The sequence below is a fragment of the Choloepus didactylus genome, chromosome 11 (genome assembly GCF_015220235.1).
Source record: "Choloepus didactylus isolate mChoDid1 chromosome 11, mChoDid1.pri, whole genome shotgun sequence".
NCBI classification, from domain to species: domain Eukaryota; kingdom Metazoa; phylum Chordata; class Mammalia; order Pilosa; family Megalonychidae; genus Choloepus; species Choloepus didactylus.
This window is the reverse complement of record NC_051317.1, coordinates 305,366-329,497: the sequence shown is the minus strand read 5'-3', so window position 1 is coordinate 329,497 and position 24,132 is coordinate 305,366. Positions and strand designations below refer to the sequence as shown.

Here is a 24,132-nt window from a genome sequence, read left to right as displayed (position 1 = left end):
GGTACAGCCAGCATGCACAGCTGATGCTGGGAGGTAGGGGGAAGCAACATAGCCTTCTGAACATAGAGTATCTGTTGAAGGATAAGAAACTAGTTATCAATGACTGGGCAACTGAGGTTGTCAAGAGTGAGAGGGGAGAATTACTTTTCACTCCATCTACTGATGGTTTGTAAATGTAAACCTTTTTTTCTAAAAAATAAAAAAAGTAAGTAATGCCTTATAGAAATAATAGTCTAATTTCATCCTGAAGTCCACAGTTGGCTGATTAATGGGGAAAATCCTGTAGGTGCTAACTGTATTCTTTCTGCTTTACTACTCAACAGGTGACGTGTGAATTTACAAACACGAGAGACTGAAGGACTTCACTGCTGCTGCGTAAAGTGGGATGGGCTCTATCTGCACCCACAGACCTCCACCATCTTCCTCAGGACAGAGGGGTGCATGAGCCACCACCACTCTCACATGGAAGCCACCTGGGACATTTAAGGGGCTATTTCATATTTATACAGTAACTTGTAAAGCAATTAAGTATGTGTGGGAAGCAGATCTGCAGAGAAAGAGTCTTGAACTAGCCATTTGCAGAGAAAAGAGTCTTGAACTAGCCCCCAGCTCCTGCAATTAAAGACAACTTTCAGCAAAAGACCCCACCGCATGGAATCACATAATCTTACACAAAGTTCTGTAGACTGAAAGCAGTTTTCCTTCAACCTCATTTTACAAAGCAGATGATTGTTTGTTTGTTCTAATCTATAAACTTTAATTGCATGTCACTGAATTACTGATAGCACAAAACAGTTTCCTTGAAAAATTCCTTAACAGGACATCAGAGTATTGCAACACTTTTATTAAGAGTATTGGTTTTGAATTAGTAGCTGAAGTAACAATTGCATAAAGCCAGATTAGGTGTACTGCATAATACTCATACTTGATTTATTGACATTACTTAGCAATTTATTGGACAAAGGTCAAACTTTTTGTTTTTTATTAAGCACATTCCACGGTACAAAGCTGTTATGAATAATATCTGTACAATTTAACAGTTTCAATAGCTGTTCAGACACAAATTTATTTCAAACAGATAATTGGCAAACATAATTAATTACAAGTTAGAATTAGACTATCCCAGTGCTTTAAAACGTTAATATAGCAGTAATTTACAGTTGCTCAATTATGGTAGCAAAATAAAGTCCAGAGTACGGCTGGGAATTACTACTATAATCCCAGAAAGTCAGATTTCCTTGGGTGCCAAAGTCCCCTGCTATAATTTACTAGGCACAATTCAAAGGTTGTGTGCATATTCAAAGGCCATGATCTCCCAAGGAAAAAAAAGGAACTTCTATATTAAACATGCAAAAACAACAAAAAGAAATCCATTCTTTCAGAACTGCCTCCGCCCCTCCCCACTCCCCCCTTCCCCTGCCTGGGCTTTCCTAACCAGTTTGCTATTAAAGCTGTAAGATGAAGAGTGGCAAAAGTTAAAAATCACTTTCTCAACCATGGTCAAGCATACAACATCCACTTTACAATGGAGGTTTAATTTTTACACTTTGAGATTCAACCTCTCAACAACAGAAATGAATTGAGTGACATAAAGGAGGAAAGGATGTATTAAAAAAAAAAAGGAAAAAAAAACCTAAAAAGCAAAACTAACCTCAATAAACAAATCACATACACACACATTGATCCCCACACCGTTCTCAACGCAAAGGACAAAACTGAGCCCAGTGACCTTCCCTGTAGGACTGCAAGCGTGTTTCCCCGGGTAGAGGTTCATAAGTAGGAGGTTGTTCATTGGTCCTTTAACATGTTATTGATATTCCTTGATCTTTGGAAACAATGGCAAGGAACAAATCAAAACCTAGTATCAAACAAGGAGAAAGGAGTGCAGACTGGATGTCAGTGTCCTCACAGTGCCCATTCAGGATGCCGGGCTGTTCGCACCCTGGAGCTGTGGTGCACTCGGGAGCTCTGAGCACCCATCAGCCACAGCAGCAGGGGACACCAGCGATGAGCTGGCTGGGACCCGCAAGCCTGAGGCTTTGTCGCACTTTGAAGTACCCTGCCCCTCATGTCAGCCTCTCAACAGACTGACCTAGAAGACAGGCGTGGACACTCAGGGAGGCTCTGCTTATCTATGGAGCCTCAGCCTGTGGGTTCTAGGGGTAGGAAAACCCAGTCAACAGGGCCTGTTCTTCCCCTCCCAGGGTTACTAATGCGTGGAATACAATTTTTGACAGTAAGGCCAAATGAATACTATGGGAAGTGACCACTGGTACTCGGGAGTACTTCTGAGGAAGAGAACAACAAAAAGTTTTAAGGTACCTCTCTATTTATATACTGCACAACAAATAAAACATTTTGTGTTAAATTTCAGAAATTGCATTTAAAAATAAGATTCTCGTTAAAAACACGTGTACACACACACACACACACACATGACAACAACAAAATAAAAACACCATATGAATACTGCAGGAAGGGTCCTAGGTGATCCATATCAGCCCCGGCATCAGGTCACTGAGCCCAGCCCAAGGCCAAGTACGAACACACTCCCTATTAGTGTCTCAGGCACAGGCCTGACCTGGCAACCTGGAGGTTGAACTGTTATGTACATTTTATCTACATGTGGATACAGTATCTTAAATTAGGCGGCAAGCACACATGTAAAGGTGTTATTCTACCAAGTATCAGGAGATGGTTGGGGTACAGAGAACAGTTAATAAAAGAGCTATATTACCTGATGGGAGATAATATAACCTGATTTATCGTTCTTTAAATTAAAAGAAATTGGTACAGAAAGGAAGTATACTCCAAAAAATATTTCTAAAACAATCCAGAGAGATTTTTCTGTTGTCCAACATGCTCCTAACACAAGTCAGAATTCATAATGACTTGGACGGTCAAAAGGAGAACGCCGATTGCTGAAAAGGAAAGCCCTGGACATTCTGGGTAGGTGATTGGCACCCAAAATTTCACTGAAGAAGAATGCTGTTCCTTAATATCAGACCAAAGTGCAAAGCAATATAAATTAGAGGCCAAGTCTTCTCTTGACAGTTGATTTACTTCCGTAAAACAAGACTGTACGTTCCTTTTATATGAACAATTTACATTTGAAGCATTAGATTTTTTTTCACTGATGGGGGAGGAAAGTGGGCTTCTGTTCTACTTGAAGTCAGTGAAGCTAAGGTATCCTTCTCAAAGTAGAGGCCGGGAATCAGAGGTGAGAAATGTCGGTGCTGAAGAGTTAGGCTGCTTTGCATCTACCCAGCATCTAGAACCAATTCCAGCTTCTTAACTCAGCTGTGAATGAACTCCCTTAGGCATTTGGTAGCCATGTAGCCAGTAGTTCAAGACTAGGAAACCCTGAAAAAAAGCAAAGGGGGTGTGGATGGGATATTCTAATTAGACCCGGATATATAACACCACATACCATCTACATCCACACATTCACTTACATCTGTACACAGAATAGATTATGATTTTCAAATAAATAGCAACAAAAAGTAGAAGCTGCCAGTTGTTTTGAGTGTACCATATACCAGACATCATATTTATTTAAAGCTCACAACCTTATGAGATAGAAACTATTAATATATCTACTTCACAAATAAAAGAACTAAGGCTCAGAAAGGTTAAATATTTAGTTCAAAGTGTCAACCAGTAAGTGACAGAGAGGAAATTCAAAGAGAGGTCTAACCCTATAGCCTGTCATCTCTCGGTGCTGCTGCTAAAAAATATGCATATAACAAAATATGCTTAATATTAGATTTTACATTTACCATAATCTTTTACAACATTCATGGCCTACAAAGGACCTGTCTCATATCCTCACAAGGGCCCTCATCTATCACACACACTGCGAAACAGAAATATACAAAGCGAATAAATAAATTATTCCTTCTAAATTAAAATGCTAATAATCAGAAATGGCTTCATTTTAAAATAAATAGTAAGTAAAAGGACAACACAATGTAGGGGGAAAGACCACTGACTGTTCCATAGTTTTTCGACCATGGCCTTGAGTCAGAAACACATTTTAATTGCAATCTCTAAATTCATCCATGTTATGTAAATAAGTATACACACACCTCAAACAGAACATTCATGAGACAATACTTACCATTTCTATGTATAATGCAGGCTGACATTTTTCTATTCTAAATTTCATCAAAACAAAGTCATAAGTCATTAAAATGATTTCTCAATCACTAATGTGTCACAACCCTTTTCACATACTACACTAAACTATTTGCCTAGAAGATCTAAAATCATCTTTAGGTTTAAAGTTCTAAGGTTAAAAAAAAACAAAAAAGTTTTTGGGTTTTTAAAAGGTAACTTTCCTAAAGGGATGTCAATTTTCAGGAATATCAAGAATCCTAATAAGCTTTCTCAAAGAATTCAAGAAAGGGAAATTTCATTCATAACTGTTTTCCCATTAAGGATATTTAACAGTATCTGAATTATTTTGCAAATCCTAATATCAGGAGTTTAGAAATGAGCACTCTCAAGCACTGCTGGTGGGAGTGTTAACTGGTTGAACTCCTCTGGAGGGTAACATGGCCGTATGTATCAGAAGTCTTTAAAATTATCCCTTTTAACCGCGACACTCCGGACATTTCTAGACTTCTATCCAAAAATAATAAAGGACTGGGCAAAGATTAAGAGAAAACAATGATCATGACCCTGTTTTTTCATAATAATTAAGAGCTGGGGGCAGGAGGTGGTGGTGCTGCTGCTGAAATATCTAACAACAGGGCATATCGGCCATTAGGAATAGTTAAGTTTATCTAAACTTAACTAACATTACTGACATTCAAGTTCACAACAAAGAAGAACAGGGCATTTAAAAAACAACATGTACAGTTAAAAACCAAAGTTTTTAAAGCCTGAAAGGATGTATCAAAGGACTTAAGAGTAATGAACCATGAGTGGGATTTTTTCTTCTTCTTTGAGCTCATCTATTTTTTCTAATTTCTTAATATTGATCCTAATATTGTCTTGAAATAAGAAAAAAGAGAATAATAAACTTTGAGCTCCTGTACATACAGCCCTTAGGAGTCAGTAATTTTAAAAAAACTCGGCAAACACATCTATAGCTTCATTTCCTGACTTGGAGATGATCTTACCTGATATTTCAGAGGTGAATATTTTACTGCAAGGTTAAATCATCATTAGGGTAGTTTTTCTTGTTTATTTATCAATCTTACAGCGTCACATGGTGATAATTTTTTTCATGTTACAATAAATGAAAAGAATTTGGAAAAGAGCAATAAAATCCATAGAGCTGAGTGCCAGGATTGTCAAAAGTAACTCACTTTGAAGAGACAAACACATTTGGGGTTTCATTACTTGTGCTGGGATACATAGAGCCACTATCTTACAAAGCAGATAAGATTTTCCCACTGATTTATAATTGTGATCCTAACTAGTCAGTTGTTCTTAGGTTCCCAAAAAAGGGGGTGGGAAGAAGGGCCTGTTTCACACTTTCATTTCTACCACAGCCAAGGAGAGAAAGGACACTGGTGGTCATTATTTCATCTCTCAACCATAGGAATTTTATTTCAGGGCACTTTTAGGTAATATATATAAGCTACCCAACCGTGAAAGTTTACTAAGTTCTGTAATTTATATATTAAATATGCCAGAAAAAAAACAAAACAAAAAACACCATACCATGGATGCCTGGGATTTTACCATGTGCCTCTTTAAACAGTGTAAAGAAACAAATGCTAACCAAAAACACAAAGGAGGTACACTTAAGTTGTTCCCTGAAATGCCTACTCCCCTGAGTCTATTCATTCCAGAACCACTTATAGCTATACTCATCCATGTTCTGTTTTACATGCTGCTCTTTTGTGGAAAAACAAAGCAGGATGCAATGCAGCTCAAACAATAAATAGAGGTAAAAATGTATAGCTTTAAAATTTTCCATTAGAAAGAAAAAGTTAAGACTGGAATAAATTTAACAAAAGTTGTGCAAAAAATCTTCACTGAAAATGGAGAAACATTGTTAAAAGAAAACTGAAGATGACCTGATTAATAGAGTGATACCCTATGTTTCTGACTGGGAAACTCAACATCTTTTAGATGGAAACTCTCCCCAAGATGATCTTTAGATTCAAAGCAGTCCCAACCATAACTCCAGCAGTCATCTTTATAGAACTGGACAATTTGATTTAAAAATGAATATGAAATAAAAAAATAACAAAATAACAAAAGATATAAAAATTTAAAAAAATATGAAAATTTAAAGAACCTAGAATAGTCAAAGCAATTATTAAAAAGAAGAACAGGGAGGGGGTGGAATGGGTAGATTTAGGCTGTATATATGTTTCCACAATTGAAAAAAAAAGACAGTCTAAATAGATGACAATTGAATGCCAAGGATGAATCTGGATGGGATTGGAGGATGGAGGACAGAGGCTCACAGGAAAAGGAAAAGGAAATATAGAATGTAAGCTTTGTATCATTGTTGAATCTCTTGTACTTCTTAGCTGCACTTAACAGGATTGCATAAAAGAATGTTCTTATTCATGGGAAGTGTATATGTGAATTATAGTGTTTGTTCAAGGGTATGTGCAGGTAGCTCTCATATGTTCAGAAGACAGAGCAATAGATGATGGATGACAGGGAGGGAGGGAGGGAGGGAGGGAAATAGCGATGTGACAGCATGTTAAATTTGGTGGATTGGGCTATCGGGGGAAGGGGGTCAGGGTATGATGGAATTCTGTGTATGGGGTTAGTATTGTTTTTGTAACTGCTCCTATTACTTTGAATTTATTTAAAAATAAAGGAAAAAAAAAAAAAAGAAGAAGAAGAACAAAGCCGGAGATCTTATTTCAAGATTTACTATAAAGCTACAATAATTCAAGACAGTGTGGTACTGGCAAAAGGACAGCCACATAGATAACAGAAGAGAATAGAGTCCAGAAATAGACCTACATATAAGCAGTCAACCGACTTTTTGACATAGGTGCCAAAGTATTTCAATGGGAAGAGGAAAGTCCTTTCCACAAAGAGTGCCAGAACAACTACAGAGCTGTACAAAAAATAAGAACAAAGCATTGACTCTTACCTCACACTATACACAAAAATTAACTCTAAATGGATCAAAGACCTAAATGTAAAAGCTAAAAGTATAAAACTTCTAAAACTATGTCAGAACACAGAACACAGTAGTCACTACCCACACATGGTTATTTACACTGAAGTTCAAACAAATTATAATTAAACACAATTAAAAATTCAGTTGATCAGTCATACTAGCTACATTGCATGAGTTTAAGAGCCACATGTGGCTAGTGCCCACCATAGTGGGCAAGGCAGCAAGCTCATCTAGTGAGAGAAAGCGGCTTGGCAGTGGCCAAGGGTGAAGTGGAGCAGGCTCTGACTACATAGGGACACAAGGGAACTTTAAGGAGTCAAGCCTGTACCTTGACCGTGGTGATGGTTATAGGGCTGTATACATTTGTAAAAATCCACTAAGCAGTACACTTTAAATGGAAACCACCATTTTATACAAATCATACCTTCATATGTAGGGGCATAGTGAAGGTGAGGGGGGACGGTAGAAGGAGACAAATATAATTAGGAACCTTTCTATGTAGAAGATATATCCAGGTATTTGTCTGTGTCCATTTAGATAATTTGTTTCAAGTTTTTACTAAGTTATTATCTTTGTACTTGCTAAAGTACACAGGGGCTTCATAACATTTATTTTTATCCAGGTGAATTCTGACATTTATTTTTATTTGGGTGAATTCTTGTGTGGCCTAGGTGAAAGAGCACAAATATATTTATTATGGTAGCCCTGGATGCTTATAACACACTAGGCACTATATGATATACTGGGGCTCATGATAAAAGGAGCACCACAGCCTTATGGCGGAGCCAGGCAATTTCAATACTAAATACTAAATTAAGCCAGGTGAAGTAAACAGCAGGGGGTGGGGTTGGGGGGGACCTGGGTAGCCATAATAACACAAGCAAGGGGAAGTAGGTGGTAGAGGACTGCACTACCCAAGTGTGATGATAGAAATAAAACATAAGTCAGTCTAGTTGGAACCCAGGATTTTTGGAAGGGATAATGGGAGATTCGGTGGGGGTGTGGCTTAGAGGGGAAAGAAGGTGATAGCAGATGGTGAGACTCCTGTCAGCTAACCTAAGTGTTAAGGTTTGATCCTGAAGGCAACAGGGAGTGACTGACACAGAAGGTTGGAAGGCAGGGCTCAGATTACCCTAATTGGGTAGAAGGAGGGAGGTGGGCTGAAGAAGGGAAGGAAAAAATAGGGAGGGAAACCAGTTTTTATTTGAGTCAATTCCTCCTTCCCTATATTTTCCTTAGGCTTTTCTGGGGGAGGGGGGAGAAAGCAATCATTCGAGAGCTCCTTGCCTTCTTTCTCTGTAATTCCCTATAAAGTCTACTTTAAGACTCCATTCAATAAATGTAGTATTTCTGCCATATGGAAGTTTCTACTGACTTACAAAGACTCTACCAGAGAGAAAGCAGCAGCAAGGAAGATGGTTCTCATCACAAGACACAGAATGAACACACTTGAGAACAGAAGGGCAAGCTGTATATGGTTTTCAGTCCACTGCTGCTTGCCTCCCAAACTGAAGGCAGACAATGCCAACCCAACGCAGCACTCATTCCTTTGGAGTCCACCTGGGGTCCCAGAATCCTGCTGCAGGCAGCACTCCAGCCAGTCACTACTGATCCAAGCTGAGGTGGCATGAAGAAAATCCTTACTTGCCATTCCTGATGCAGACCCTTGGTTTATCACTAATAGATGGAGCAGGGGCAAGACCAGGGAGCAGCATACTTTTTCTTAAAGTTTGAGAGTAAACATTTTAAGTGTTGTGGGCCATCAAGCCACATATCTGTTGCAACTACTCAACTCTTGTCAATGAAGCACGAAAACAGTCACTGACAAATGAGCATGGCTATGTTCCAATAAAGCTTTATTTAGGGACACTGAAATTTTAATTTCATACAATTTTCTGTCATGAAATGTTATTCTTACAACTGTTTTTCAACCATTTAAAAACGTAAACATCATTTTTACTTGGGGGCAGTTAAAAAAAAAAATCAGGCAGTGGGCCAGATTGGCCTGCAGGCTATAGTTTGCTGTCCCCCATTTCCTAGAGGAGATCTATTTATTGGGTCTTAGAATCTTGAATAAAGAGTACTGAAACGATGGTAACTTGGTGATCCAGGTATCATGGCTCCCAATCTTTTCATCAAAAAAATTTCTCAATTCTGCACAGGGACCTTCTTTATACTTTTAATATTCAATGAATAGAAAAATATAAAATGATATGTAAAGCCACTAAGAATTAAGTCATGTTTTGAAATAAATACAAATTTTATTAATCGCAACAATGTTTACGTACATATACACATGGTACTACAAATAAATGAAAACTTATTTATTCAATCTACACAGTTTCATGTGCACAGGATTTACTGCTTCTCAGGGACCTGTTGTGTCTCATGACGAAGACTGTGTTTCAACAAATAACCCTGCTGCCGATTCATTTTCTAGGGAATGATGGTGGTTGTTGGGATTAGGGAGGGCAGGTAAATTTTGAGTTTTTTGTTGGTGGTGATTTTCTTTTTAAAATAAAAGACAGAACTGAAAGACAGGAAGAAAAGAGAAAAAGGAGATTTCTGAACCCCAAAATAGGACTCAGGGGACCTAATGATGTTTAACTGATATGCCCTGGGAAACCTTAGGAAAACCGTTTTAGAAAACAGGAACTGTGTTGTCTGTCAATGTGGAAACCCACAATCTGCAGAATTTCGATTTTAGACTTTATTCTGATATGACCATAAAGATCTAGCCTTACAGTAGAATTCTACAAAAGTTGGCACACGTAATAGAAACCACCTTGGATCCCATCACCAAGGAAACCAAGCCACAAAACTTCCCCAAAGGGTATATGAATGCAACAGCAGCACAATCAAAAGGCTCGACAGCACTCACCTGAAGTGGGTAAAAGTGCAGACTGTTATCTGGAGATGTAAGTGTATGTTCTGGAGGGAGAGCGCGTCTCATTCTGGGCACTGGGAGGCACATTTAAGAAATCCCAAATCAAAATAGTGTCATCATGGGAGCTGCTGATGATTTGAAACTCATCAAACTGAAGCCGAAACACACGACCAGAATGCTCCTAGGAAATTACAACAGTTTAGTGAATAAAATGAGACCTTCATAATCCCTCATATCTCACAGGGATTTAGCATAGGCTGAAAATGCAGCTGCTTACATGGGCTTCCTAAATAATTTTCCAGAGCTTACAGAGCTTTGTCCTTCATCCCAGGAACAAATATTTTTCTTTTCCTTCTAGATTTTTTCTTTCATTAAGCTTTGTATCCTAAATCCTGGCCCATTAATATATCAAAGAAGGAAAACTATGTGATCATCTCACAAAGGGCTTTAACAGAGTAAACAATCATATTTAATACGCATTCTTGATACACTGTAAAAATTAGAACCAGAAGGATAGTTTAACATGGCCAAGAATATTTATCTCAAGCCATAGCCAACATTAAAATTAATGCTGAAACATTAGAAACATTCCATTATAATCATGAAGACAACAAGAAAGGCTCTAGCTATAGTTATGCACATTCTAGTCAATGCAAGATGTGATAAAATAAAAATAAAAGGTAAAACCACTAAAAATGAGAAAAATCTATCAATATTTTCCAATGATTGTCTCCTAAAAAATACAAGACTCAACCAGACTATAAGAAATAAGTTCCATAAAATTGGTAAAACAAAATTAACACATCAACCTAAAAGTATGCCAATATGTCAAAGCAATAATCCATAGAATACAAATCAGAGGAAATTCCATTGTAATAGTACAAATACGTGTTACAAATATATAACAAGCATACAGATATTAGTACTAAGAAAAACTTACAGGAAGGAAATAACTATGTGCTCTATGAGGAAAACTGGCCACCTACAAATGAGGATGCCTGCTTTCATATTTTAAGTTAACACTCTTTAGGAAAAAGCTCATGATAATATAAATGTCAAATATCCTCTAATTTTAGCTAAACAAATTGACACAACAATGAATCTCTCTGAAGGCATGGCGTGAAATCGACAAGCCTTCTTGTGATGCACAGGCCCATCTGCAGATGGCCATCCTCCAGCACAGGGCCCCCATTCCCATTCCCACAGATCACATACCACCAATGTGCGCAAACACAAAGTGCTTGCTGGTGCGCGGGGGTCAAGAGCGGCTTGCAAGTCCCAAACTTTAATCTTCCTAGAAAGGAAAATGAAACTGAGATTAGTGAAAAAGTCAAAGTTTTGTAAATATCTGCATTTCCTTGACAGAAAGAAGTGTGTCTGTACTGCCTGAGACAAAAGCTAATGGGAAATGTGCTCATGTTTTTATGTTCTTTCAACCTGTTACACTTGATTTTGGTAAAAATAAGGGCCTACACATTCTCAGAATTGCTGAAATTCTGCAATATCATTTAAAGGGAGACAAGAAGACAACTTCTAACTATGTGAATTCAAGTCCTGACTTGATAATCTATGTCACCAAACTCATTAATCAGGGGGCTCTCTGGGGCTGAGGAGGTGCTGCTGACAGAGGCTAGAGCTCTGTGTGAAATTCCAAAGATACCTTTCTCCAAACTAAGCAAATGCTGAAAGTTAGTAACAGGAGTATAAACAGACCAACTAAACTGTTTGTGAGGTATATATAAGGTCATCTTGAAAGGTTTACAACCGCCATTTGTTCATTTAAAAGATCATGAGGCTTATTTAGAAGATTTGCTCAATTCACCAAAAGGAGAAAAGAAGAAATTTATCTTTTAACTTGACCAAAAAAAAAAGAAAAAAGCCTGATTTAATTTAGGGCTAAGGCAAAGAACTGAGTTCTCCTACAGCCTAAGTTACACCCTCATTTTACAACAATGTCTAAAGCATAAGCTTAGGAGTCATGATGCCTCTGCTACTGTGTCATTTTAGGGAAGACAGTTCATCCTTCTGGGCCTAGGTGTCCTCACCTGATCAGCTGCCATCCACCATTTACAAAGAAAGTACCTAGCACAGGACCTGGCACACACACAGCTGCTTAATATACAGCAGGTCTCTTTCTTCCTGATACAGTCAGAGCAACGCACTTGAAAGTTTAAAGCACTTACCCATCATAGGCCCCACTGACAATCCTCTTGTTATCAAACCGGATGCAGCGGACCAATTCTTCATGTCCCTCTAAGACTCTTAAACAGGCACCACATTCGATATCCCATAGCCTTGAATGAAAAATGGACCTCTGAGAAATGACTTTCCACACAAGAGTCACACTATCCTAAATTCCTTTATGTCCGTCCCATATGTGATTTTCACTTCCTAGAATTCTCTAAATCTATCTCACTCCTGGTCCACACACTACACGTATGCAAGGTACATATGTACATATGTACTATTACAGCACTTTTGTGCTCATAAGCAATAACTGGGAAGGAAGCCTTACTTTATACAGTTCAAAATTTTTTTTAACCATGTGCGTATTTTAATATTTAAATAAGATCAACAAACAAGAAACTATGATTATATTTAGTTCCTAGGCATGTCCTTGATGTCTTTGTTGATGAAACCATGTTGCCAAAATGGTCTACGAAGGATTTTCTCAGGAAGAAAGGGATTACCGGCAGTAAAGGAGAAAGAGCATGCAAGTAAGGTGGGGTGCGTGGGAACAATACATGTAGCTGGGGAGGTCGGCTTCCACCCCAGGCACTTCCAGCCAGGAGTCCATGAGGCCCGCTAAGGTCAGAACTGGTGAGCCAGCATGGTGGTCTCTCTCCTGATGAGGCTTAGGGACGCTCCTTCCTTGATACATTCTGTATGGGAGCATTGTCTGGTTTACAAAGTTAGAATGGGAAACTCTCATTAGGTATATGAAATGTCTTAGAAATATAAACCCAGTGACTACATCCAGCCATTCTCTCTCCATATAATCTGTATAACAATTCTGAAGTGAGACTTTTTTTCTTTTTTCATTACACTGATTTTTCTACATTAATTGCAAAAGGAAATCACAGCAAACTAGTATGCACAAAATAAAGTTAGCAAACTAATTCTATAATGACCTTTTCTTAGCCTCTCCAACAGGAACTCCTGTCATACATCCAATGAATATTCTACCCACATCTGCCGTCTGCAAGTCTTATCAGTGTCAGCAGAGATAGTTTCTGTAATCTACTGTGAATAGATTCATTCAGCACTGTAAAGGTGACTCCAAAGGGGTTCCCTTCTATCAGCTGTACAGCATTATACATTATTTTTTTGTAAAATCTCAGAGAATCCAATGAGAAAGTTAAGGATTGTTTATTGCTGAAACATTAGGTAATATCACAAAGCATGAGGAATGTAACAAAACAAGATTCAAGTTCTACTCTAATGATATCTTAAAACTTAAAATGATAATTTACAGTTATAGCTCTTTCGTTGTGGTTCACTGACTTTTTTTTAAATAACCTTTATGTCTTCATTTTGGTCAAATATTAGGCAATTTGGTTGTGAATCTCCAGGTTATGATCGTTTATGTAAAGCTGCTACCATGTGTTGGGAGAGTGACTTGGGATAATTAAATAGATATCTACAGGAAGATTTAATATGAAATAAAATGCTTAAGGATGGCCATCATTATTAGAAAGCAAGGAGACAGACTGTTGGGAAGAAAAAAGGGAAGTAAAACAAATGATTAAACAGGAGCAGATGATTCTGTAATGCAGTCTTGGGAGAGCTCTGTTAGGGAGGGAGGCAAGAGTGCACAGGTAAGGGAAAGAAGACTCAGGCTGGAGCACTCTACCCTGTTCTGAGGAGCTCTGGTACTAGGTGATCCTGGGTAGAGTTGAGGTTATAAAACATTACACACTCGGGGAATCTTGGAAGAACACTCAGGGTGTACACAATTTTCCCACTTTAGGATGCAGAGCCAAATAGATTAATCAAAGGTACCTAAAATGTTGTTATGTGAAGCATCCCATTTATTCTGAGTCTTTTGAGCATTTGGACTGGGAAAGGAGTCAACACCATGGGAAAAAACCTGCTCTGTCAGCACACCATCTACCCACCTAATGGTATTATCTGATGATCCACTAACAACGAGCCGATCCCTGTACTGCAGACAGGCAATGCCTCGCTTGTGCCCATTCAGAGTACGAACAAATTCACAGGTACTCGTGCTCCACACCTGTATAACAAATTAGCAATATTTTTGAGAAATGAACACAGAAAAGCCCTCCCATAATAAACCTTTTTAACAATTGGAGCGTCTGAGAATGACCCAAATACATGATTTTGAAATGCAGTCTAACTCAAAGTTGGGAAGCTGAGGGACAGGTTGGACAGCATAAAATTCTCTTGGCTGCTGCGTGATAGAACTGGAATGAGATACAGAGGGAAGTTTTGAAGTCTCCAGACCTTGAGAACTTCACAAAGAGAACATCTCCTGGATGGTTTAGACATTCATTTGCCTGGAGGGAAGAGTTTGGGCCAGATTTTATGTTTTTATTCCAGCAGACATGTCAAATCCAATGTAACTGATGTAAAAAAGCTTCACCTTTCATATCGTCTTCTTTTCCAGGATAGCTTAAGAGCTCCATTCGTTTTGAACACTCCTTCCTAATATTATGGATGCAGAATAAATAATCCCCTTTTATGAAATCATCTCCAAGACTCAGATGTTCACTGACACATTTAACTATATTACAAGCTGATTACAGAAACCCAAAGCAACCAGAGTGCCCTAAATTATTTTTATTTTACCAGCTGCATTTGTAGCTCTATTAACATAAATAGGACAACTGGATATCCACCTGCAAATGAATGAAGTTAGACCCCTTCCTTACCCCATTTTCAAAAGTTAACTCAAAATGGCTCAGAGGCCTAAATAGACGAGCCAAAACTATCAAATTCTTAGAAGAAAACAGTTAACTCTTCATGATTTTGGATTAGGCAGTGGCTTATTAGATAAGACATCAAAAGCACAAGTGACAAAAGAAAATAATAAATTGGACTTGGCCAAGATTTAAATATTTTGTCCTTCAAAGGACACATCAAGAAAGCAAAAAGATAACCCACAGAATGGGAGAAAATATTTGCAAATCATATATCTGACAAAGGACTTGTATCCAGAATAGATAAAGAACTTTTACTACTCAACAATAAAAAGACAACCCAATTAAAAAATGGGAACAGGATTTAAACTGATGTTTCTCCAAAGAAGACATATAAATGGTCAATAAGTACGTGAAAAGATGCTCGACATCATTAGTCACACAAAGCAAAACCACAGTGAGATATCCCTACATATGCACTAGGATGACTATAATAAAAAAGACAGATAATAATAAGTGATGGTGAGGACAGATAGAAACTGGAACCCTCATACACTTTCTGTAGGGTTGGAAAATAGTAGGGCCTCTTTGGAAACAGGTTAACAATTCCTCAAAATGTTAAATATAGACTTACAACATTACCCAGCAATTCCACACTTAAGTAGATACACAAGTAATTGAAAACATATATCCACACAAAACTTGTACACAAGTGTTCACAGCTGCATTATTCATCAAAAAGTGGAAACAATCCAAATGTCCATCAACTGATGAATGGATAAACAAAATGTGGTATTATCCATATAGTGGAATATTATTCTACCATAGAAAGAGAAGTACTGATACAAACTATGCCATAGATGAACCCATGCTAAGTGAAAGAAGCCAGACACAAAAGGCCATATATGGTATAATTCTATTTATATGAAATGTCCAAAATAGGCAAATCCATAGGGAGAAAGTAGATTGGTGGTTGCAGAGACTGGGAGTGGTAAAGGGGTGACTGCTAATGGGTATGGGGTTTTCTGGGGAGGGGGTGATGAAAATCTTCTGCAATTAAATAGCAGCAATGGTCACACAACATTATGAATGTTCTTATAAAGGCCAACTCAATTGTACACTTCAAAATGATGAATTTTATGGTATATAAATTATAGCTCAATAAAGCCATTATAAAAATATAAGAAAGCTGAAATTTTAAAAGTTCACATGGATACTGGGATCAAAACTGCAATGACCATATGCTGTGGCTCACCCTAGACTACAATTGCTCAGCACGAGTCTCCTTCCCTCCCACAGTGTGAAGCTTCTTGAAGGCAGGAACCTGCCTTGTTCATCATCCTATCTCTAGTATCTAGCCCAGGGTATATGGCATGCCGGCTTTCAAAATTAGGCAAATGAATCAAAGCTCATCTCTGCCACTAACTAGCTTTATGATCTCCAGAACAGTTCTTCACTTCTCTGAGCCACTTCTGGGAAATGGAGGCAATATCTAGCTCACGGGAGTACAGTGAGTGTCAAGTGAGATGGTAATCTAAAGCGCTCTTGGCACACAGAACACGCCCAAGTCTTTCCCTTAAAAAGATTATCAACAATGTCATTTCATGGGATAGAAGACTGTTCTCTATCTTGAGCTACAACTCTGTCCTCCCATCTTGCCTGTGACTCTAGGAGCATGCCGTTGAGATGGCCTCATGGAGGTCCATTAGCAAAGAGAAGAGAATTATTATCTTGCAAGGTACCAGACTAGTAGGAGCCACCTCTGATCTCTCTCTGCTCTAAAAGGGACTGCAGACAGACTTACTTTGATGGTTCTGTCACCAGAGGCAGACACGATGTACTTATCGTCAAAGTCTACCACATTGACAGCAGCACGGTGGCCAACCAGGACACGGCGTAAAGTGATATCGGTGGCAGAAGCCATGTCCCACACGGCGATGGAGCGGTCCTTGGAACAGGTCACCATGAGTCCATTGCTGAAGCGTAAGTGCAATACAGCCTCATTGTGGTGGATCAGTGTATTCAGAACTTCGCCTGTGTTCACATCCCAGACTCTAGATGAGAACAGAAAAGCATGGTGCTTATTTACTGAGACAGCCAGGAAGAGATTCTGATGTCTGAGCCCTGGGCTCATTCTTAATAGGCCAGGGTGGTGTGGACTCTACTCATGTTTGGGGATTGGGAGCTGACATTTAAGGACATGCTCAAAAGGAGCTTCCAGAAGCCATTTCTTTATTTGCTGAGAAGTTGCTGAGGTGTTTTCAAAGAAGGCCAATTCTGGCTCTGCCCAGGCTTAGGTCTGACAGTCAGGTATTCAGGGATGGTGTTTGCAGGCCTGTGTTGACAGCAAAAGATGATTCCTCAAGTGGGTGGGCTTTGCAATGAGTTTGAAATAAAAGGAGGAAGGAGGCTTGGGGAATTAGCAACAGTTCCAAGCTTAAGGTTCTTTTTGACCTTTGACAGTTTATTATTTATCCATGAAAACTGGAAATAGTGAGTTGTGATGTCTCATCAAATCCCAAACTCATTTATTTACCCAACTGTTTTACAGACAAAGCCACTGCCTCCCAATTGCTTCACCCTTGGAACATGGAGTTCTTTGGGGCAGCACTTTCACATCACAGCTTTTCAGCAATCCCAGTCTCCTAAGAGGAGACGTTCACACAAAGCAGAAGAGGAAAGACTCAAGCTTCTAAGACTGAGACATGATCTATGACAGAAGTAGTGACCTAGAAGCACAGCATCAGCAAAAGAACACGAGGCATGCTGAGAGGCTGGGATGGGGAAAGAAACCAGGGATGTGGAAAGAGACTAGTAACAAAAGTACTAAAGTAACAAACACAAGGAGAGGAGAGAAAGGAAGAGAATGTGGGAACCCCAAAACAGACTGAGTGACTCTTCCTATCCCTAAGGTGCTCCTATAAAACACCCAAAGTATGTGACTCAGCCCTGAAGAGGCATTTGCTTCTCCTCCACATCACATGCTTTCCCCAAGCCACCAGCTGTCCAGCTGAGGTTTCACTCAATCTTGAGGCTCATGAGCTCATCACTACACCCAATTCCAAAGCTCATCCTATGTGGGGAAATGTTCTTGCCCCAGCAGTTTAGGATTGAATCTCAACAATGTTCCCTTTCCACTCTCAACTCCCAAAGAGCAGAAGATACATTCCTTGTACTGTAGAACATTGCATTTTTTTCATCTTCATCATGATGCCCCTGAGGTGGCAACTGACAACTGGTGCCTCCATTAATGCAAAGGCTACATCATATGAAGACAGTACTGACTGCTACAAATCCCAGGTTTGAAATTTACTAGGTGACTGATAAATTATTTAACCTCTCTGGTCTCAGTTTCTTAATTCAGCTATATAAAAAAGGAGATGACATCTACCTACTTTGAAAGGTTGAAGGGAGAATCAATAGGCTAGCATTACAAAAAACACCTAGCACACTATCTGGCTCTCAAATTTTACTTTCTCTGTGTCTTTCAAAGGGTTCTACAAATATCTGCTTATGATTTTTCCAGTATTCATAGATTGCTACCCACATACTCCTAGAACACCTGCTGCCTTCCTTTTCTTTCCTCTGGCCCACAATCTCCCCAGAGGAGAAAACCAGCCAAATACTAGGCAATGTGCTTTCATTTTCTGGGAAAGCATGTTGCCAACTCTATAATGGATGCCACGGCAAATAGGACCCAGTTAGCAAAAATTAACTTTCCTGCTTACTTTGCTCAAAACAATCAATCAAACAAAATAACCCAAGTGTTTTCGAAATATAGCATACCAAAACATATGCAAAGTAAGTGCATGCCTCTGCCACAAGACGGTGTGAATCTCAGTCTCCTCAGAGAAGGCACACAGGTTCAGACCAATGAAGCCAAACTACTCACCTCACTGTAGAGTCTGAAGAGCCGGTTACAATGACACGTTCGTCATACTGGAGACAAAGGACAGAGCCTGTGTGTCCCGTTAACACTTTCAAACATTCCAAGCTGGTTTTATCCCAAATCTATTGAGATAAGATCAACCACAAACAGTGATTTAGTGTAACACATTTTGGTAAATATTATTGTCTCATCTTATCTTCTGAATCACAAGAGGGGGGAAATGACAAGAAGGAAAAGAGGCAATACTGAAATGCCAAAACAGATTTGCTCCTTTGTTTACTTTGTATCCTTAACTACTGTACTCATTACACCTACCAAAAGCCTTATAAAGGAAACTTTTTAATAATAAAATCTGTAAAAAGAGCTGGCTTACCTTCTGGAACACAATTTGAAAACATCTAATAAGAGGATTTAAAATTTCATACCTCTTAACCCATTATGTTTGTTTACAAAAATGAAAACTGAGATGTTCAACATTACAGAAAAATTTCAAAGTAAACCATGAAGAGCTTTTAATGAAAAAAGTATAATGCTTACATTACAGTGTTAAGCTTAAAAAACTCAGAATAAAAATTGTCTGGATAGTGACATCACCACTATGTTTATTTAAAATAAGAAAAAAATAGATTAAGGGCAATAAAGTGTTAATAATACTTTTTAGGGTACTCTGAGTACTCTTCTTCTCCCTTCTTTTTATCTTTCCAGTGTTCTCCAAATTTTCAGTATTATCCATATATAATGGGGGATGGGAAGTGATTTTTTTTTAACAACTGGATTGTTAAAAATGGACTCTATGGACCTATTTCTTTACTACTGAAACAAAACTATCATAATTTGCAATGTCCCTAAAGTTTACTGCAAATAGCAAAGATATTACAAGTGCTATAGACATTTAAATGCCTTTCCATAACAGCCAAGGTTTGCTTTTAATTTCTGACCTAGTGGAGCCTGAGTTATTTTGAAAGAGTGATTAGTAATCAAGGACTAATGGAGAATAATGTAAAAAAGGTTTCTAACCACTAGACTAGATAAACTCTGTAAAGTGCATTTCTGCTCTACTATTCTTTGTCTTATAAATCAAATGTAAGCCTGAGTCAAACACGGGTATGCTTCTTTAAATGACTCCTTTAGAATCACAAGTGAAAGGCAAGCCCAGGGTCAGCCTATGCTTTGACAATCTCATTATAAACCATTCTTATCTATCTCTTAAAGTAGAATTATCAAAATTAAATAATAATGTATGTCACTCTTTCTAGGGTATATTTGTGGTCACAGGTTAGGGCTATCAACAAGTTATTACATAAAAAATAGAGTTCTGTGGTCAAATAAAATTTGGGGAAGTGGGAGACACTGGGTGTCTCTACTGTAGGCCTTCTCGGAGCCTTTACAAGCTACTATAGCCTGTGAATTTCTAACATGGAAATATAGGATGCAGTGTTTTCTAAACTTCTTTGAAGGGAATTATTTTTTGCCTAGAATGCCTATCAACAACCTTTAGATTCACATCAACCTTTTGAGAAACACTGCCATACATGTAGGAAAACAACAAAGCAGTTTCTTTAAATTCTATATTTTAGTGTTCTTTGCCCTAGTTATCTGAATTACTGAAATTACACTGTTTCTCTCTCTCTCTCTCTCTCTCTCTCTCTCTCTCTCTCTCACACACACACACACACACACACACACACACTTCTTTAGCCAAAAGAAAACAATAAAGAAAACCTGGCCAAGATGGAGAAAGCCCACTAAAGCCTCTCTCCAGTTGATTACAATTAAAAACTCTAGACAAAATACAAAAAGCAAGTAGCTGAGGACTCCAAAAAGTAAAAAAAAAAAAAAAAAGGGAAAAGAAAAGGCAGGCGGATTGTGGCAAGGAGTTATAATCTGTAGAAGCAACCCACATGGGGTTGAATTTACCATTGTCGTTATTTGTTGTTTTCCCTTTTCTTTCTATTGTAGCTTTGGCCAGAGGCAGGCCCCAATCAGGGAGATGTGCAGTGGAGGAACAACACAGGCAACTAAAATTCTGAAAAAACCCGTCTTTCTGGACTAAAGGGCTAGAAAAGGGACCCCTTGGGGGCCAAAGAACGCATGAGGAAATTTTGTTGTTTGTTTTTTTTTTTTTTCCTCACATGACTTTGACCCAAAAGCAGATCCCAAAAAGGAAAAAGGGTTCCCATGGCCCAAAGAGACTTGGGGAAGTGCCAAAGAGGAAAGAGTCAGAAAAAGGGATCCCCTAGTTCTCTATAAGAACCCATATAGCACAGATCTTGGGTTCACACTTGTGCTGCACACGCACAGGACAGACCAAACCAGCACAGTCAATGCTCTAAAGAGTGAATTGATATTTAAACCACTGCTGATGTCTCAGACTAACTCTACCTGGTACAAGCCCAAGACAGACCCAAAGCAGCAGGGAAAGGCTTTGAAAAGCAGAAAATAGATTAGAACCACTCCCCAACCCATCCATTCCCACCCACCCCTGCCCGCCTCTTTGCTGAAGTCAAGACAGAACTTGTGTTCTGAACCTAGCTGAACGAATGCTTGTTTAACACTACTCATCCACACTCCCCCAGAGGATTATAAAGGGACCCACCGCCTTCACAACATAACACCCACAAGGTCCAAGATACAATCCAAAATTACCTGCCATACCAAGAACCAAAAAAAAAAAGTGATCATTTTCCAGGGGGAAAGACAATCAACAGATGCCAAGCTGGAGATTATGCAGATGTTGACATCGTCAAAGACTTTAAAGCAGCTACTATAACTAGGTTCCATGAGGTAAAGATAAACATATGTGATGCAAAAAAAAAAAGACAGAAGTTCACAACAGAGAAACTATAAAATAAAATATCTGAAATAAAAAAAAATTCACTGGATGGGGTCAATAGTCAAATGGAAATGAAACACAAAAAAATTGGTCAACTTGAACATAGACCAATAGAAATTATCTAGAACAGAGAGGGGAAAAAAGATGAAAACAACTGTGGACAATAATAAAAGGGCTATTATTTGTGCAATTGGAGTTCCAGAAGGAGAGGAGAAATAGATGGCAGCAGAAAAATATTTTAAAAAAATAATGGCCAAAAACTTTCATTTGGTGAAAGATATAAATCTACAGATTTAAGAAACCCAGCAAAAGACATCTTAGATATGACACCAAAAACTTGACCCATAAAAGAAAAATTTAATGAACTGAACTTCATCAAAATTAAAATATTCTGCTCTATGAGAGAGATCATCAAGAAAATGAAAAGACAAGCCAGAGATTGGAAGAAAATATTTGCAGAACAGACATCTGACAAAGAACTTGTATCCAGAATGTATAAAGAACCCTCAAAACTCATTAATAAGAAAACAAACAACTCGTTTAAAAAATGGTAAAAGACTGTAACAGAAACTTCACCAAGGACTATAGATGGCAAATAAATAAGCGAAAAGATGCTCACTATCATCAATCACTGGGGAAATACACGGGATATCTCTACACACCTATTAGAAAAGCTAATAGCAAAAAACCTGAAACCATCAAGTGCTAACAAGGATGCAGAACAAAAGGAACTCAAACATTAGAGATGGTAATGTTAAATGGTACGATCACTTTGGACAACTGTTTGGCAATTTCTTAACAAGTGGAAGATACACTTACTAATCTAGCCCACTCCTAGGTTTTTACCCAACTGAAAACCTAGGTTCCCGCAAAAACCTACATGCATATGTTTATAGCAGCTTTATTCATAATTGTGAAAAACTGTAAACTACACAAATCTCCTTCAATGGGTAAATGGATAAGCATACTGTGGTGAACACATACAATGGAAAACTATTTAGCAATATAAAGGAAAGAACTGATAAACACAACATGGATGAATCTGAAATACACTAGACTAAGTGCAAGAGTCTTTTTATAGGGCATTCTGGAAAAGGCAAAATTATAGGAAAAGAAAAAAGATCAGTGGCTGCCAGAGCCTAGGGGGATGTAGGGGAGGAGTTGACTACAAACAGGCAGCATATCAGAATTTGGGGGGATGATGGGGCAGTTCTATTTCTTGATTGCTGTAATGGTTATGCAACTCTATGTGTTTGTTTCATAGAGCTTTACATCAAAAAGAAGGAATTTTCCTGTATCTAAATCATACCTCAAATTTTAAAAAAGTTAAAAAAAAAAACAAACCCAATGTTTTCTTAAACATGAGAAAATAAGCTACAAGCAATGTAAAATAAAACCAGTAGGTCTGGCCGTCAAGCAGATTATGTCAACACAGAGAAATAATCCAGTTTGTTATTGAAAAGTGAGTAAAAATAATATGGATTGCTCTATCATTCTTTTGTGTTATCATCTGAGCCCTCTCAGAATCCATATAAGGTAACAGATTTGATTTACAAGCAAGCTAGCAACACTTTCACCAGCTAGCAAAGTAATCAGGAGTCCTGGGATATTTTCTATTTGCACCTAAACAGAATACAGAATATGAACATGCTTAGAGGAGGATAAGAAGTGAGACAGTCCAGAGGTCTGGTGTTAGTTAAAAGGAAAAGCTCTGGCTCTAGTTCTTTAGAACCACACTAAGAGCTGCCAAGATTGAGTGGTCCAGATAAAAACCAATCTGGAGTAAATGGAGAGATTGTCATATCTGGTGTCTAACACATAACCATGATTCTAAAAATAATACAAACAAAATGCAGTCATTCACCTTAATAGAATTATCTCGTAGGCCACTGATAATTTTTTCATCATCATACTGTAAACAGTAGACACCTTTACTATTTTCAGAGCGGCACTGAATCCTCTGTAAGTTGTGTCGTCCACACCGCCAGTTAGATTCTATAGTCTAGGGGAAAAAGGAGACAACAGATGAGTTTTAGCGAATCAACTATTGTATTAGGCTTCAGACAGTGGCCCTGCTTCCAGAAACAGCATACCACTGATATCCCGATCTTGGTTTGCATAAGTGTCTGTGAAGAGGAATCACACTTTCTTCCAAGTAAGACGTTAGGCTCAGCAATGTTTTCGCTCAAACTTTTCCTGCCTGTCTGGCAATTACCATAGGATTTCCAACAGACAGGGTTGGGTTTGAGAAAAATGGCCCAGACAAAATTCAATATGTTTAAAGAATGCCATTTGCACACAAAACACACAACTAAATAGTAACTCATAGGGTCGCTTCCTAATGCTAATTACAATATATGGCCAAAGAGTACCACCATCATCAAGCATATACTGACAACACAAGCATCTATTAAAAGCACTGCTCTGATCACTGAGATACTGAGCAACTACTACTGTCCACCACTGAAAAAGAATTTTGTTATTTTTAATCTCCCACCACACTAGAAACTCCTTTAGAGTAAGAAAGGTACATTT

The 24,132-nt window shown here is 38.3% G+C and overlaps 1 protein-coding gene across 9 annotated transcripts in view; it reads right to left on the bottom strand.

The window, feature by feature from the left end:
• Positions 1 to 823: 823 nt before the first annotated feature.
• The window catches only part of FBXW11 (F-box and WD repeat domain containing 11), a 161,063-nt gene continuing 137,754 nt past the window's right edge, over positions 824 to 24,132 (bottom strand). For all 9 annotated transcript variants that reach the window (XM_037799521.1, XM_037799524.1, XM_037799522.1 and 6 more), the window contains 8 exons: positions 23,462 to 23,599; positions 18,768 to 18,886; positions 16,680 to 16,929; positions 14,111 to 14,229; positions 12,176 to 12,286; positions 11,208 to 11,286; positions 9,987 to 10,173; positions 824 to 3,363 (listed from right to left, as the gene is read on the bottom strand). In XM_037799521.1, the coding sequence (XP_037655449.1) occupies positions 10,012 to 10,173; positions 11,208 to 11,286; positions 12,176 to 12,286; positions 14,111 to 14,229; positions 16,680 to 16,929; positions 18,768 to 18,886; positions 23,462 to 23,599 (978 nt within the window). In that variant the 3' untranslated portion in view covers positions 824 to 3,363; positions 9,987 to 10,011. The remainder of the gene's footprint in view (positions 3,364 to 9,986; positions 10,174 to 11,207; positions 11,287 to 12,175; positions 12,287 to 14,110; positions 14,230 to 16,679; positions 16,930 to 18,767; positions 18,887 to 23,461; positions 23,600 to 24,132) is intronic.